Raw genomic sequence first — 17,462 nt, 5'->3', positions numbered from 1 at the left:
AATCCCTGTTTTTAACTTTCCGCCAATCTCTCTGCTTCTCGCCACCAAGCGTGGCGCCACGGAACAAGACGTTTTCAACCTACGGGGCTGGAGAAGAGGGCGGGCAGGCTGGCCCTTCGTTGCCTGGCGCTGGGCGGCGAGGGGGCGGAGTGAAGAGGAAACACCGTCTCCAGGGCTTTGGAGAGGCGCCCGGCGAAGGTGTCCCTCTCGGCGGAGCAGGGCGCGCGAGGGTGCACGCCGGAGCCGGAGGGGTTGGGTGAGGACGGCAGGTCGGGCGGAGGGGTAAAGGGCCGCTTGGGACGCAGCGGCAAGGGGGTGAGGTAGAACGAGGACGGGGGCACGCAAACGGACATGCTACGGCTTCGACGACGGCGGGACGCAGGCTGCGGGGTGGGACGAGGTCGGGACCCGGAGGGAGGAGAAACACAAGCAACAGCAAAAATAAAAAATAATCAACATAAACCAAATGATAGGAAATCTAACATCGTCTGCCATTAGGATTACATTTGAAATAAATAAACGATACATTAATCACAAATGTGACAATTTAGGAGGGGAAATAAAACATTCCAAAGCCACCTAAAACGACAATGGAGGATGGAAAATGACATAAAAAAATGTGGTTTCTTTTCCACTCGTGAGTGATAAAACTCAAACGCCAGCATGCTCAACCATGCATTCGGGCACTTGCAATCACTCCGAGCGCACTCCATCGCACCCCACAACAATCCAGACGCATGAACATGAGGCTTGTCGGCAAAGATCGACTCCACTCACTGCTGGCTGCTGCGGCGCCGGCGCCGACGGCTGGCCGTAGCCCGGGTGCTGCTGCTGCTGCGGCGCGGTGGAAGCGGCGCCGCCGGGCGTGGGCTGGTAGGAGCTCTGCGAGTGAGGCTGGGTGGCGGGCGGGCAGCTGTACGACATGGTCAGTTGGGGGCAGTCGCCAGAGAAAAGCGAGGAACCCTGACCGCTGTCGGCGCCTCCTTCGACTAGGACGGCGGCAAATTGAGTACGCCGCGGCCAGGAAGAAAAACATCACGAGTCTTACTTGTGTGCGAGATGGCCAGCCGCTGATAGTGATGAGCTTGCTCCACCTCGGTATCCCCGACCTCCGCACGCGCCGCTTTGAGCGCCTCTCGCTGTTCCGTCTCAAGTTTCCTCTTCGCCTGTTCTTCTCGCACCAGCTGCCTCTGCTCTCGTTTCCTTCGGATCAGCGACACGCGGTCCTTGATGGCTTTGGCCATGGTCTTGTGGTCGCCGTCGGCCACGTAGCCAGACTCAACCTTTGAAGGGGTCGGGCTCCCATTGGTCACGCGGTCATCATTGCGACATATCCGGCCCGGTCTTGGGCTCCTACCATTTCCTGAGCCACATCTTCCGGAACGTCCTTGTTGAGGTCGAAGGAGAACTCGATGGCTTCGTTGTCTTTGTATTTTCCTGAAAGCGCAGCGGCGAACCTCGATATTCAACTGGTCGTCGCGGCCTCAAAAAGCAGCTGGGTTTTACCTTTCAGCTTCTTGACGTCTTCGATCCTGAGCCACAATTTTATGGCGATCATTTCCCCGTCATCCTCCTCCGCAAGTTCCACCCTTACCCCCGTGTCCTCTTGGAAGAAGGCGTGGTTCAACAATATTTTGATGGCGTATCTAGAGGATCGGAAGACAAGTTCAGATGAGCGAAACGCCGTTGAAGATGATGCATTTCAGACTGACTCGGTCACGGACTATTCACTTCATTTAAGTGGAACAACAACAATTATTTTTGCAACTTCACGGCTTCAGGCAGCATACCTGAATTTTGCCAAGGAAGGCCAAAAAAAAAAGTCATTTTTGGAAAACTGGATGAGGAACGCAATTTAAGAAAATCTGATCCTTGTTTTGAGAACAGCCGGTTGCCGTGTATCTCACCGTTCATCTTTGTTCGTCCTGATACAACCCTCGATGATTTCTTTCACTTCTGGAATGGCCACCTTGTCAAAACTGCCAGGCTTCACTCCCTGCGGGAATATAATAACCAAGTCAACTCAATGGATGATATAATCATTCCTTTAGTCGACTTGCTGTGAAAATACGGCAGTCACGCTACAACGTCCATACCGTGTGATAGCGCGATAAAAAAAAGGGACTTCATTTCACTGCTGGTCACTTGCAAAGTCACGTGATGAGCGTGACTTGAATCAAGCAAAGGAACATTGAGAAATACCCAAAGGAGTCTGAGAATCTAATCTGGTTAACATCAATGGCGCCCAGTCATTTCAATTTATGGCGGTGGGATAAAAGTGCTTCATTGTTACGAATGAACATATTTCACAAGACCCAGTAGGAATTGGAAGTGATTAAACATTTGACAATAAATTCATTCAGTGCCATGGACAGCGAAACATGTCCAATCTATTCCAACAGGGAGGGGCTAGCAGCCAATGAGGCCTTTTCTTATGTGATACTAGTTGAAATCCAAGCTTACCGTATTTTCACGACTATAAGGCACACTTAAAAGTCTTAAATTTTCTCCAAAATAGACAGGGCGCCTTATAATCCAGTGTGCTTTATATATGGAAAATAAAATAAAATGTGTCATTCCTTGATGGTGCGCCTTATAATGCGGTGCGCCTTATAGTCGTGAAAATACGGTAAATACAGTGGTACCTCGAGATACGAGGTTAATGCGTTCCGGGACTGAGCCCGTGTGTCGATTTACCCGTAACTCAAACGAACATTTCCCATAGAAATGAACTAAAAACAAATTAATTCGTTCGAACCCTCTGAAAAAAACACCACCACATCTGGTTGGGACCAGAGAGACATTACACGGGGGAGTTGCGGGGAGAGAGACAGTGGCCATGATGTTCTTATGAGCAGCCGCTCGCGTCCGCTGTCTGCTCGTATATCAAAATTTGTCTCGTATCTCAAGATAAATATTTGCTCGAAATTTAATCGTATCTCAAATTGCTCTTACGTTGGGGCACTCGTATGTCAAGGCATTACTGTACTAAAATGGAATGAATCGGAAAAAAAATGAAATCCACACCTATGTCAATCATTTCACAATTACACTCTTGAAAACAATTTGGTCATCAATGTGTCATATATAGAGCGATAAAATAAGGCATGAAAGGTGAGTGACTTACCTTGCGTGTACCCGGAGAAGAGTCTAAGCTTTTTGTCAAAATGAGTGAAGAATGTTTACCAGCGCAAAAGACCACCTCCCAGCTTTTCTCTCATTGGTTCCTTTCCCTCTCCTTTCACTGCCCAATTCCACCCCCCTAACCACCTCTCTGTATTTCACAGTCATCCACAAGTATACTGGCATTCCAGGGCCAAACAAAGTTAGTTAGACCTGATGGGGTTTGGGTGCAGTAATGCTATTAATGCTATTAGGCAGAACAGATGAGAGGGAGAGAAAGCGGCCTTTATGAGGCTGTCTGGACGTAGAAATGGCCAGAACGAAGGGGAAATGCAATAATTTGCGGGTTTCATAAAGCTACACCGATTTGATTCCAGAGGGGCCATTTTGGATGAATATTAGTACAGTGGTACCTCGTCATACGACCGCTCGTCATACAAAATTCTCGTCTTACGGCGGAAATTTCGATCGGATAATTCGCCCGTCATGCGATCAAAATTTCGTGATGCGACCAAGCCAGGTCTTTTTTGCATATCTTTCGTGTATAACAATTTCTACGAGCACGGAACGATTAATTCAGACGAGTTTCTCATACGACCAGGAAACGCACAACGCGCATGCGCGGGCAAAAAGAGGGCTTTCTGGGTAATGAAGTATACTCGTGCACACAACACCCATAGGCAATGGCAACCTTTCTCAGAATAAAACTTCATTACCCACAATCAATACGTGGGTAAGCTCAACTATTGTATTTCCTGTTATTCTTTCTAAGGAAAGAAGCTCCCGCGATCCTTCTTTAAAGACTATTTCTCGTTGGCAAGTGGTCGTGCGTTATCCTATTGTGAGGACATTTGTGTGCATCATTTTCGGAATATTTTGAAGGGAATAGTACAACAGCAAACAGTCCATCGATAGCGAACGTGAGGGTGGAGGCGTGGCAAAGCGCCAACCCGGAAAACGAAGGTAACAAAAGATTACAACAAAATTAGAATTCAGTTTTGTGTAAAGTTACATTAAACGTATGTTTGAGTGTCTGTATATATTAATCCAAGTTAATTTACATTTGTTTGTTCAGTTTACGAGTGCGTTGTCATGGAAAAAAAACGACCCCCCCCCCCCAAACGTCTCTGTCTCTCGTCGGCAAAATCTGCCCAATTTTAGTTAGATTAAACACATTTTATTACTATTAAACCACTAGTTATGTGTTACTTTGTTACTAGATGGCAAATTAGAAGAAATAAAAAAAATTTCCAATCCAATATCCTGTTTTTGGTGTTTTTTCAGAGGGCTGGAACGAATTAATTTGTTTTCCATTCATTTCAATGGAAAACGTCCGCTCGAGTTACGAGAATCTCGTCATACGATCTCAGTTCCGGAACGGATTAATTTCGTATCTCGAGGTTAGCACTGTAGTTCGGTTACTACAGAAGTAACGCACAAAAATCCTGTTTAGTTCCACTGATCAGATAGCAGTTCTGGTCAAAATCTTTCTCAAAAATACACGGGAATCCGTTTAGTAGTTATTTACACGAACATTGAATTGAATTAGCCGGTGAAATGAAAAGGGCATTCGGGGGCGTGTGGGAAAAAAACGCAAAAAGTCAGCTGCACTGTCATTCGGGAGAAGAACCCGGGTGCGGTTAGGATTTTAAATCAGATCCCTGAGGGAAAAGCAATGTCATTTTTTTAATGTGGCTGAATGCAATTAGACAGGTGTTCCCAGAAGTCAGACATTCCGGTGAAAATGTGAATTTAACGGATTCCGAAAAACCACGTCGAATGAGTGTGAGCAGAAAGATGTCTGCCTCATTTTTTCCACTTTAAGTGAAGAGATTTCAATTTTGATGGCAAATAAAAACATTGCTGCTGGCTAAACTAATTCAAAATAAACAAAGGAGACTTCCAGTAATGCAAAACACACTCACGCTGGTGACGCGTCGGTAAATCTGGGCGGCGTTCTGACATTCCGAGTAGGGGTACTCCGAGGTGGCCATCTCCAGCATGCACATTCCGAAAGCGTAGACGTCCACGGACTCGTCGTACTTCTCCTCGTACATTTCCGGGGCCATGAACTCAGGAGTACCTGATGGCATGATACCAAAACAAAAACAGATTCTTGTCATTTCCCATCGCCGCGAGTTCCCGCAAAAATGTCCTACCTATGACGCTCTTTGCAAAGGAGGCTCTTTTCAGCGTGGCTAAGCCCAAATCTCCGATTTTGACCGAACCGGTGGGCCCGGTGATGAAGATGTTGTCACATTTGAGGTCGCGGTGAATGATCGGCGGCGCTCTGGTGTGCAGGAAGTGGAGGCCTTTGAGGATCTGGCGGCACCAAGAGCGCAGTACCTTGATCTTCATCACCTTGAAACGTTTCAGGTAGCTGCCAAAACAAAAAAAATTGGAACGTTTGAAGTCAGCATGGGCCCCTCTGTAACTTGGTTATGCTTGATGTTCTTATTTGATGTCACACGTGGATACATTTTCAAGGTTAACTCGAAGAAAAGGAATTGATCGAGTCTTCTTGATGGCATCAAAGCTGAATAATTGGATTTAAAAAAAGAATCCCCCCCTTGTGCAACTCTTCTTCGATCTGAGAGCCAAAATCTTTGTGTTGTTGATTGGGAATTGTGAACAAACACACACATACATACACACACAGATAAGTATTCCCATGGTTCCTATCAGTTGTTCCTTTCATCATTCCCAACACTTGGGCAGACAAAAGTTCTCCACCTGCAGCCCTCATAACATGTACAGGAACTGTTCAGTGTAAAAATAATTTGTGTGTATTTATTGGTGTTCGTTCTTTCACACGACAGTGTCCGATTTGAGTACCATATTTACTCGCGTATAAGCCGCACCCTTAAAATTGCCTTAAAATCATTGAATTTGACAATTTTTCCGCGTATAAGCCACCCCGATTCACAATTTTCACCTCTCTATTCATGGTTTTAATAGGGAGTACAAATGTGTTACTTTGAAAGGAAAATCTTAAGAAAAATCATTGCACGTGTATTTCTGAGATACTGTATCAATCAAAAGCACATCATTAGGGTCAATATCATAAGGAATTAAATCTTGTGCACCTATAAGCTGTATCCTTGATTCAGTCATATTTTTTATTGTTACAAATACAGCTTATATGTGAGAAAACACGGTAGTAATAATGAATGGTAAGGTTATAAAGTACAGCAGAGGGCACTGTTGTCCTATTGGGCTTTGTCATGCTTGTCGCCATGGTGTTACATTTGGCTCTTTTTTTGTCAACAGAGATACTAAATATACTATCTCCCGCCCCCCCAGCTGCCCCTACCCAATACGCTATGCTTGGTTACAGCATCTGTCTGTGCATCTATCCAAAAGGAATGACAGGAATCTGCAGCAAAAGCAGCATTGAGCAGGTGGGTTCGCCATTTGCTCTCCCCACTTTGGGCCTTTGATTGTGAAATTGCGTTGAATAGCTCGCGTGCTTCTATATACACACGACGTGGTCGGCGCGTGGACAGTAATGACTGCAGACATTGATTTTCTAGGCATGTACAGTGGTACCTCGACATACGAGTGCCCCGACATACGAGCAATTTGAGATACGAGTAACATTTCGGGCAAATATTTATCTTGAGATACGAGCATACAGCAAGAGGCTGCTCATAAGAACATCATGGGCACTGTCTTTCTGGTCGCAACTCCCTCGTGTTTTTTTTGCATGTTTTTTCCCCGTTAGTCAGTGCGAATGGCGTATATACTACTTCTTGTTGGCAAGTGGTCGTGCCTTATCCTATTGTGAGGACATTTGTGTGCATCATTTTCGGAATATTTGGAAGGGAAGACAAAAGCAAACAACCCTTGATAGGTTTCATCTGAAAGTCAGGGTGGAGGCGGGGCAAATAGAGTCAACCTGGGAGAAGAAAGGTATCAAAATGTCAAACAAAATTAGAATTAAGTTTAGTGTAAGGTTAGATTACATTTATTTTTGAATGTGTCTGCATCGTAATCCAAGTTCATTTAAATTTGTTTATGTTATGTTACGAGCGCTTTGCCGTGCAAAAAGTCTCTCTCGGTCTCTCTCTCTCTCTCCCCTCCGCGAAATCCGTCTAATTTTAGTACTATTAAACACATTTTAGTACTATTAAACCAATAGTTATTTATTACTTATTAATAGATGGCGAATTAGAACAAATAAAAATGTTTTTCCAATCTAATATCCTGTTTTTGGTGTTTTTTTCAGAGGGTTGGAACGAATTAATTTGTTTTTAGTTCATTTCTATGGGAAACGTTCGTTTGTGTTATGAGTAAATCAACATACGAGCTCAGTCCCGGAACGCATTAAGCTCGTATCTAGAGGTACCACTGCCTTTTTTAAAAATTATTTTCTTTTTTTTTACTTCACTGTTTACCAGGCTTGTCATTGAGAGTTTTGTGGCCATCATGTGTTCACTTGTGTTAACTTACGTTTTGAGCGTGCCTGATGTCATGAGCTCGGTGACCAGGACGATGCACTTCTTCCCCTTACACGGTCCCTCCCACGAGTCGTAGAAGCGGACAATGTTAGGGTGCTGGAGCCCCTTCAGCATGCCGGCCTCCTCCTTGAAGCGCTGGCGCTCTGACTTGGACAGCTTCCGGTCCTTGAAACGCAGGGAGAGAGGGTGAAGACAACAGGAAGTACGGCGGCAAGATGGACTGGATGGATGCGCGGTGGGGTGTAAGAAGTGGTCATTGATATCTAATGATGGCGAGGCGATGGTGTCATATTGCGCTGAAACGCATCTGCTCACCCCGAGTGAGGCTGCGGCTAAAATTGCCGATTGTCCCTTCATCTCCGAATCAAAGGCAACGCAGCAGTCAAAAGTAAATTTTTGATCTTACTGCCTTTTATCAGAAATAGACTCTCACTGTACAGTCGTGACCACCTACCTGTGTTGGACGTCTCGCAGCAGTCCATAATGCTTCCTACCTGCAGCTGACACACAAACCCCATTACGGTATGTCCATCACCTGACCCCGTGGTCACATGACAATAACTGCAACGTCACCTGACTGACTGGAAGTCAGCATTCCATTTTCCCAGCAGCACTTAAAAAAAAGAGCAGCCTGACCATCTCATTAGTTCTCTGACCCCCTCCCTCGAGGTAATGGAAGATTGCTTCTCCCTCTCACTTAAGCATTTTAGCCCTTTTAACCCATTGGCAGCCATTGACAGTGACACTCGTCCACGCGTTTCGAAACGGAACGGGACGATCAACTGCAAAGCGTCCCTTGTGACATTTTTTTATAATTAATCACGTTGTCAGAACACCAGCAGTCTTGTTGAGAGGTCGCTTGTTTTCCGTCTCTTCCACTCTGAGGTTCAAAACATCATGAGACTTGCGTTTGCCAGATTCAAAAATATCCTCTCGCTCTGCGCGTCGCACAGATGCCGACGTGCACCTCCGTGTGGCGGCTTCTGCACGTTCGCATCTGAACTTCCTCATCTGCCAATCACGGAGCTGTGCCTTGAGTCTGAGTCGGTTGACCTGTTTCTGCACGAGCTCGCAAAAACAAGTTTTAAAATGATAATTACTTTTCCTCCTATTTGGGAATATCAATTAATAGAACATTTTTCAATCCATTTTGCGATATGTTACGTCGCGCAATTCTCCAGTCGAGTCAAAATCTGCCTGAAACGATCTTTACACGTGTTTTTGTTGGAAATAATTTGCAGACTGCAATTCCAATCTCATCCACTAGTTGACAGCACTCGGCAGTTGAGCCTTGCAATCTGCCGAAATACAGTCATACCTCTACTTACGAATGAGTCTAGGTACGAAATTTTAATTAATTTAATTAATTTTAATAATTTTCTCTTATCTTTGTGTGTTTCCTCACATCTTTCACAAGATTGGGACCTTTTGACCAATTTTAAAGGGTTTAGTTGGTAGTTGTGTGAGGACCGTGGAACGAAGTATGTAGAGGATTTAAATATAAAGTACACCTCTACTTACAAAATGTTCAAGTTACGAAAAAAGTTCTGGAACCAATTAATTTTGTAAGTAGAGGAATGACTGTATCCTCACATCGGGGGTGTTCCTTCAAAACAATCTAAAGCCAAAACACAAAGACTTGCCCAAACAAAAACAATTTTTCTATTAGAGTATTGTTGCACAGTTCTAACGACAATAAGTTATTTTTGTCTTTTGGCCCTGTGGTATTTTTTGTTCATATTTAGAATCCTACATTTGAGCAGCAATAAGGTTTAGACAAAAGCAGGTCAGCACAAAAAAAGTCTGAGTTCGAGTTTGATTTATTTAATAAGGGACAGCACATATTAATTAACATATTTATATTGATATTAATGAACATATATATGTAAATATGTAAGATTGTAGCCAAGGGCTAATTTCCATCTTTAGTCCCTTGTGTAGGTTGAAGATAAACGATGACACATACTAGACATACACACACAGCACAGTTTTAGACAGCGTTGTGATCATAATTTTGGTCGTCTAACAGCCAGGCTATAAGATGATTGGCCAAGAAGTTCAGAAACAGGAGTTCACGTATGTTAATTGTTAATGACTTCCAGGTATAAACAGAGAAGGTGTTTTGGCTGAATGCACTCTTTTTGAAGGGAACTGCACAGTCACCTCTAGAGCCAGCCCTTGTTGATGTGGTGGAATTTTTTTGTACAAAATCTTGCAGTGGAGGAGGAACAAGTGAGAAAGTTACAAAAAAAGCCGTATGTGACCCAAGAAAATGTGTTGATACGAAGCTAACCTGAGAAGACGCCACTTGCTAGTTCTCCACTCCGATTCCAAGCGAAGCTGGCAGTTGGCAGTTAATTAATGAGGCGAGGGAGTGTTTATTTGGAAGCAAGGAGAGGGGGTATCGCATTCACTGTCGAAATCAGCGCCGGGGTAATTGATTCGTGGCAAAACGACTATTTTTGAGCAGAGCTGATGCAACCCATGCTCGTACAAATTATTGCTGAAATGACTCCACTTTGATTGTGCCCTAAATTTCAAAGAATGCGAGGCATATATACTTGCAGCCTTATTTCCTCGAGAGGGACTGATTTCAGAGAAAAAAAACAGGGGGGAAAGTTTGCACCTCATTAGTATGGAGCCAACTTGTCTGAAACTCCACACGCATGATCAGAAGATGCTCCCAAGCACAGAGCCTCATAAACATCCACGCGGCTAATGCACGGCGAGGTCTCCGCGGGACCTTTAAACCAAGCTTGTTATGGTTTCGGCCTTAGCCGTTTGTCCAAGAGAGGGGGTGCATCTGTTGTGAATAAGAGTGATTGAAAGGGGGATGAATGACTTCCAGTAAGTGTGTGTGTTGGGGGGTTCTCATTTGGACTCTGGGCCTTTCAAACATTTCAGGTGGCGGTGCTAAAGAAGCAAAGGCAAACATGGAGATTTGAGTTGACTTGTTGGCAGTCTGCTGCAATATTCCAAATGTGTTTGCGCTCTCTTTTTGTCCTCTCTGTCTTCCCCTTTGTGTTTCTCTTTCCACTCTCTCTCCCACCTCCACCCCCGCCTCCCTCCGCCTCACTCATTCCTTCCTCCTACTTAGGTGGTTTTTGGTTTCCCATCAGTCACCACTCTACATATTGCAGTAACCAGGGCCATGTGTCCGCCTCGCAGAGTTGAAATCTGACCTAGTTGTGGTCGGGGAAGGAGCCTTGCCTGTTGAAAACGCGGCCAGGCCGTAGCATTACAGGCTTCCTGGGGTTTAAGAGATTGGAAATGGGCAGCCATTCATGCCGTGCCTCCTCTTCCTTCAGATGGGGCTGAAAATCAAATTAGAGCCAAACCCTGAGATTGGAACGTCTTCAAATAAGCAACAATAACTTGTCAGTGTGTCTCTCATTTTAAACAATGAGCACCACAATTTATTCATGTGACAATAGGTTGCCATTGCATCCAGACACTCATGACTTCACTGCTCTCTGGCTTGAGGGTATGTCAACAAACACAGTAGGACGGCAATCATCTGGTAGCAAAACTTGGGGGTGCCAAGTTTATGAACATGCTCAACAACACACGCAGGTTCAGGCATTTTAAGCCTGCATTAAATGGCAAAAATGAAGCTAAATGAGTAAAAATGATTCAAATGTTCTCATGTGATGGACTTGCACTTAAGTACGGAATGACATCATAATCCTCAAACTGGCAAATAAAACACCACTTGTGAGTGTGTGTGTTTAATATATCACAACAGGCTCCTTTGTTCCACAAGGGAGAAACAAGCACCCAATTGAATCATGTGAAGTGAATAGCCGTCCAACAGGTCAAAAGGACACATTTAAAACACTGCATCAAATAAAAGGATTCCGCTTAAATATGTTTTTACTCTCTTGGTAAATACACAAAATAAATCTAATAAAATACAGTCACACCTCTACTTACGAATGCCTCTAGGTACAAAAATTTCAGGTTACGATTTTTTTTATTATATGAAAATGAGTGACTCGAGATACAAAAAAGATCCAAGTTATGAAATTATTTTATTTTGAAAATATTGTCGCGGCTGCATTGATTCTCACTTTAGAGACCTTGCTACCCTCTACTGGGCTCTCATTCTATCTCATATAATGACAATAAAAGCATTCAATTAAATTCAACAGAATTGAATGACCGAAATGACAGAAATGAACAATGAACAGAATTTGATGTCTCACAACAACCAATATCCATGTTTCAAGATTCTCTCTTTACATACCTGTCCACCTCGGCTAAATGCTCCCCTTATTAATGATTGCAATTCCCCTTATTAAATGATTAAATGCCGTAAAAATGTAATGGGGCACATATTTTCGCGCACACGCACAGGGCACACGTAAAAGTCTAAAATGTAATACAAAGTGGACGGCTTTCGGCCATGGTAGAGCTGGCTTTTGCCGCCGTCTGGCAGACAAACACGGGTATTACGTCTCCCATAATACACATTTTTATATGCTTCATTTATTTGAAGACATTAATAAATCATTTCCTTATAATATTCTCTCATTTTTGTTTCCTCACATCTTTCATACAAAATTGGGACACTTTGACCAATTTTAAAGGGTTTAGTTGGTAGTTGTGTGAGGACCGTGGAACGAATTAGAGAATTTACATATTGAGTACACCTCTACTTACAAAATTTTCAAGTTACGGAAAAAGTTCTGGAACCAATTAATTTCGTAAGTAGAGGTACGGCCGTATGTTCAAATAAGTACACCCCCCAAAAAGTCCAAGCAAAACTTCTTCCCTGCCAAGCACGTGAAAAAACCGAGGGAAGAAAAAAACTGGAAGCATTTTTGTGCGACTTGATTGATTAGAAAACGCTATGATTGGCGTACAGCAACTGCCTTGAAGGCATGTTGAGCACACCTTTGACCTTTTAAGCATTTCACCTGCAGGAAGTTACACTTGGCACCAAGCAACACAGTGTCATAATTTATGAGGGCGCTTTTTTCATAATTATACTTCTACCGCACATGCCTCATCCGAACCTGCCTTGCCAGACCTTTGTAGCCCCCGGAGTGGAAAAAAAAAAGGTTATCGTCTAAGTTTAGCCGAGCGTGGCGTTCACATGTCATAAACGCAAATGCGCCTGATCTACTCGCCGTCCTTCCGTTCAAGTTTCCAAATATGCCGTGTCCATCCGATAAGCTAAATTTTACATTACGCTTGTGTGTGAAACTTAAATCTCACCGCCATTCTGGACTCTAGTTGCACTAACGGATGATCTAATGCGGGGTTAGGAGAGTGTTAGAGAGCGGACGATGAAAACCATTACATAATCCACCAAGAGGATCCTTTTGCAGGTCGTTAAACGTGTGAGGCCCGATCTTTTGACGCCCGAGATGAACCTTAGCGAGCCTCGGGTTTCGCTTTTAGCAGCTCGCTGTGGCGGGGCTTCCAGAAGATACAAGATACCAGCTTTCTTTTAATTCCTGGCTATTATTTACGGAGAAGGAGCCAAGTTTATGTTTTCATACCTGTCAACGTACACGTTTTCCCGTATTTTATACTTTTTTGATTATTTTAAATTGTGTATGGCGTATAACAACTTATGTACAGGATTTTTAAAGTATTTTTTTGTAAAAAAACGATCTACTTTGGAGAATATTTAAGAGTTTTAAGTGCGCCCTATGTGAGTAAATATGTGCCCCGTTGCATTTGTAAGTTTTTTTTTTTATCGCTTAATAAGGGAAATTAAAATCATTAATAATGGGAGCAATTGGCCGAGGTTGATTGGTATGTGTTTTGTTATCCTCACTCATGGGGTCAAAACCAAACCAAGCAGAAATCCTTTTTAATCAAATAAGGAGATATTGTTGGTAGAAAGGTCGTCTCTCGAATTTTTTCAAATATTGCTTAGATACTCGTGCTTGACGTGTGACTTGACTTTTCCAATAAACACTCATAGGAGAGCGCCAAAAGACGAACACAACAGGATGATGACAGATTATGATTGGAAAAGTGACCATAATAAAATAAAATAGCCGTATAGTGTTAACGTCTACATAGCAGCCACTTCGGTTTAGTGTGACATACACAACAAACCATATTATGTAAGTGACTTTCCACGGTGATACGATATCACCTTGACCTCGTCCCTCATTAGTTTCCTCCCGATCTAGGCTCGCCGGCTAATCGGTGGGGCGATTAGCCGGGACGACGACAGGAGAGGAACTGATTCGGGGGAAAGCCGAGACGTTAAACAGATACAGGCTGGCGATACGGATGAACGCTGCAAAGTGACTCACGTACGACTTTTTGTTGCCGCTCTGCACGAGTGCTCTTTTTGATGACTCCGCGGGTTGGTTACATGCATTTTCTAATGAGTTTAACTCTTCCAGATGAGTCTGGAAGATCTGTGCTTTTCCTTTTTTGAAATTCTATCGTCAGCCAATGGAGTAAATTAAAACAAACAAACAAAAACTACTACATTGTCACGGTGGCTCCAGCGAACTATCCGAGTATGTGCGATGAGGAAACGGGCAAACTGGCCTCAGGTCATCTTTCCTGCTGGGACGGCACTCGGGACCAGCATTTGGCGTACGTATAGGAGCGTATGACTCCACCACTTGATGGAGAAGGAGGTGACAAAAAGGTTGTGAAGGACGCGAGTGATGCAATAACCCACAGGGACACACGAGCACGGGGTCGGGTTACTGCAGAGGAGCTCAGAAAAGAGACAAAGACGTCAATGTCGCAATGGCTACGTGTCAAACTTACGTCACTTTCATGTAAATAGAGTCTTTGTGGAGCAAAATGGCGACAAAATAGATTTAGGCCAAGAGTAGCCTTTGAAAATAAATCAGATTCTTTCGCAATTTGCAATTGTGTCCCAAATAGGGTAAAATTGCCTGACGGTTTATAAATAAGAACTACTGGAATGGTTGCAAAAATCTTCCGCTTGTTGTATCTCAAAATCTCATTCATAAAACCAACCAACTTTGTACTCCGCCCGCCGACTCAGTCCCAAAACTTTTGCTTTCTCAGCTGCACAAAGTCTGATTTAATGGTTGGCAGACTTTCGGTCGATAATTACAGAAATGTAAAGCTCCATCGCCTCGGAGCGGACAAACTGTAATTAATCCCAAAGTACATCTGGCTATGATTATCTTGACAAAGAAGGGGACAATAGGGACACAAGTTTCCCCTTCGGATCGGACAAGTAAAGAAGTGGCGAACAATACCATTCCTTATTAATAGAGTCTTAAAATAGCCCCACAATGAAGCGTGGAATCATGTCAAGGAAGGAAGAAAAAGGATGGGCTTTATTTTCTTTTCTTTTCATGTGCTTAAAGTGTAACCTGACAGTCGAAAGGCATATTTTAATCACTACTTGTTCATTTTTCTCACTTTACAAGGACTTCATTTGCCACTGAGCACACGGGTGTCAAACGCAAGACCCAAATGCGGCCCACCATTTCCTTGTGTGGCCCGCCAAAGTAAATTAATAAGTACATTAACAGATGTATGAATCTAAATGAAATTTCTGTACTTTGTGATGCAAGACTTACTGACTTATTGAATTTTTTAAAATGACATTTAAATAAAAAACACATTGTTTTTTATTTCAAAGTCAAAGGATTACAAAATATTTGCTGTTTTATCGCATTTGTCAATGATTGAATAAAATGTAAATAAAATTGGATAAATTCAAATTGACTGTCCGAAGTTAAAAAAAATACCATATAAAAAAAAGAAAAATAAATACTATACAGTATTAGGAATGCTTACTAACACGAGGATTTTAATTTTTTTTATTTTATTTATCTCAACAATGTTTCCAAATTGTTCATTGGCTATCGAAACAGTTGTCGAATGAATAATAAATAAGTCAATTCATCAGCAGATATGACAGCAATTCAAAACACTGGGGATTAGTGCCCAAATTGTCCATCAATTCAAAATAAAAATACAACGGTGGCTACATAGTGCGTATGGTCCCATTTATTCAGGTGCAAAAAGCCTGCGAGGGAAGAAAATAAGGATCAGAGGCGCACCTGTCTCCACGCGGACGAGGCTTAGCCAACACATACACAGCAGCATCAGTGAGTGAAAACACTTCTGTTTGGAATTCCACTGCCAAGCCTTCCATTGTTTGAGCAAATACTCGCTTTTCGATGGACTTATCACGCGATAACAACCACAAAAATGACCACATCTTGGCTAAGAAATAGCGGCGTCCAAATGGCGATGGACTGACTACAAGATGACGCATCTGCATTTATTAGTAACTCTCTGACCGATACCATGATATATGTCGTACCGCTACTTACGAAATTAATTGGTTCCAAGACTTTTTTCGTAACTTCAAAATTTCATAAGTAGAGGTGTACTTTATATGTAAATTCTATAATTTGTTCCACGGTCCTCACACAACTACCAACTAAACCCTTTAAAATTGGTCAAAGTGTCCCAATTTTGTATGAAAGATGAGAAAATTATAAGGAAATGATTTATTAATGTCTTAAAATAAATAAAGCATATGAAATATCTCCCTCCGTGGTCGTTATAGATGTAATACCTGTGTTTGTCTGTTAGATAGCAGCAAGAGCCCGTTTTTACCAGGGCCGAAAGCCGTCCACTTTGTAGTACATTTTAGACTTTTACGTGTGCCCTATGTTTGTGTGTGTGTGAAAATATGTGCCACATTGCATTTGTAATTTTTAATTGCTTAATAAGGGGAATATAAAATAAAATGCATTTACTTTTTGGGGTTTTCCGTAACTTGAATCTTTTTCGTATCTTGAGTCACTCATTTGCATATTACAAAATTTGTAACCTGAAACTTTCGTACCTAGAGGCATTCGTAAGTAGAGGTATGACTGTATCTGAGATATTTCAACAGAAATGCTTGACTTAATGATGATGTCAGAATCTATTTAGCTCCCCTCAGTTTTTTCAAAGCGCGTCCAATAGCGGAATCCAAAATAAAAAGTCAAAACTGAAAATGCGACTCGTGACACTGTTGCTGTCTGGCGCGCGCACACCTTCAACCCACGAGAAAACTATTTTTAGACGTACAAAGAAAAGAATGAGCTAGACGTGAGCAAAGAGAGTGCGGCAAAACACAAAAGGGGAAGGAAAACGTGGCTCGGGTTATGCAAAAAATACTTTTCACTGAACAGTTCGTCTCAGATTTCGCTCAATATTCACATTTGTGGCGATTTATGGTAGCTGGTGAGCATGGCCTTCTTGTTTTTTCCTTTTCCATCATCCGTCTTATCCGATTCGAGCGAGTGAGCTGAAACGCGGCTAATGTTTGGGCTAATTAAGGACATTGCCCTCAACAGGAGAGATTTGGGGCGAAAAAGGAAAACCTTCTCAAATCCTGCAAAGAAATGTCAGCAGTTCCAAGCTGCTGTTGGCTCGCAAAAACGCTGGGTGCGCGCTACGCGAATAATACCCAATACTTGTGCCAGCTATTTGATAATAAAAAAAATACCAAGAGCCGCTTGCAAGCTGCCAAAAGTCTATAACGGTGGCATAACACTGGACTGCGACCCGGTTGGAAGCCATTTTATCGAGCCACGAGGAGCCTTTGTGACTGACAGCATTTATTAAATGATCTTCTGCATTCGCGCCATGTGCTGACAGGCTAATCGCATGACAAAAATTACCTAGGCATATTTCCAACAACGCGATACCTGTTTTGCGTGCGCTCGCATGTCACATAGCAGCAATTGGTGTTTGCTACGCTGCCATTTTATTCCCCACAGGATTTCTGTATGCGATTAGATTTGTTCAAATTCCAGGGGTTTGGCATCTTGATACTTTTGCAGGTTCAACGTGCAGTGCAATTATCCACCAAGCAACGACGTGCCCTTAGACAGCAACTGCTAATTTAGCCAC

The 17,462-nt window shown here is 42.9% G+C and overlaps 1 protein-coding gene across 1 annotated transcript in view; it reads right to left on the bottom strand.

Annotated features, from left to right (window-relative positions):
- The window catches only part of wnk1b (WNK lysine deficient protein kinase 1b), a 48,782-nt gene that overhangs the window by 16,082 nt on the left and 15,238 nt on the right, over positions 1-17,462 (bottom strand). The window contains exons 3-11 of the mRNA XM_077594516.1: positions 7,576-7,748; positions 5,283-5,503; positions 5,049-5,206; positions 1,908-1,996; positions 1,507-1,646; positions 1,358-1,437; positions 1,049-1,283; positions 778-989; positions 84-383 (exon numbers count right to left, since the gene is read on the bottom strand). Coding sequence (XP_077450642.1) covers positions 84-383; positions 778-989; positions 1,049-1,283; positions 1,358-1,437; positions 1,507-1,646; positions 1,908-1,996; positions 5,049-5,206; positions 5,283-5,503; positions 7,576-7,748 — 1,608 coding nt within the window. The remainder of the gene's footprint in view (positions 1-83; positions 384-777; positions 990-1,048; positions 1,284-1,357; positions 1,438-1,506; positions 1,647-1,907; positions 1,997-5,048; positions 5,207-5,282; positions 5,504-7,575; positions 7,749-17,462) is intronic.

The sequence above is a fragment of the Stigmatopora argus genome, chromosome 23, assembly GCF_051989625.1.
Source record: "Stigmatopora argus isolate UIUO_Sarg chromosome 23, RoL_Sarg_1.0, whole genome shotgun sequence".
NCBI classification, from domain to species: domain Eukaryota; kingdom Metazoa; phylum Chordata; class Actinopteri; order Syngnathiformes; family Syngnathidae; genus Stigmatopora; species Stigmatopora argus.
The sequence above is the reverse complement of the archived record's forward strand: the minus strand, read 5'-3'. Positions and strand labels throughout refer to the sequence as shown.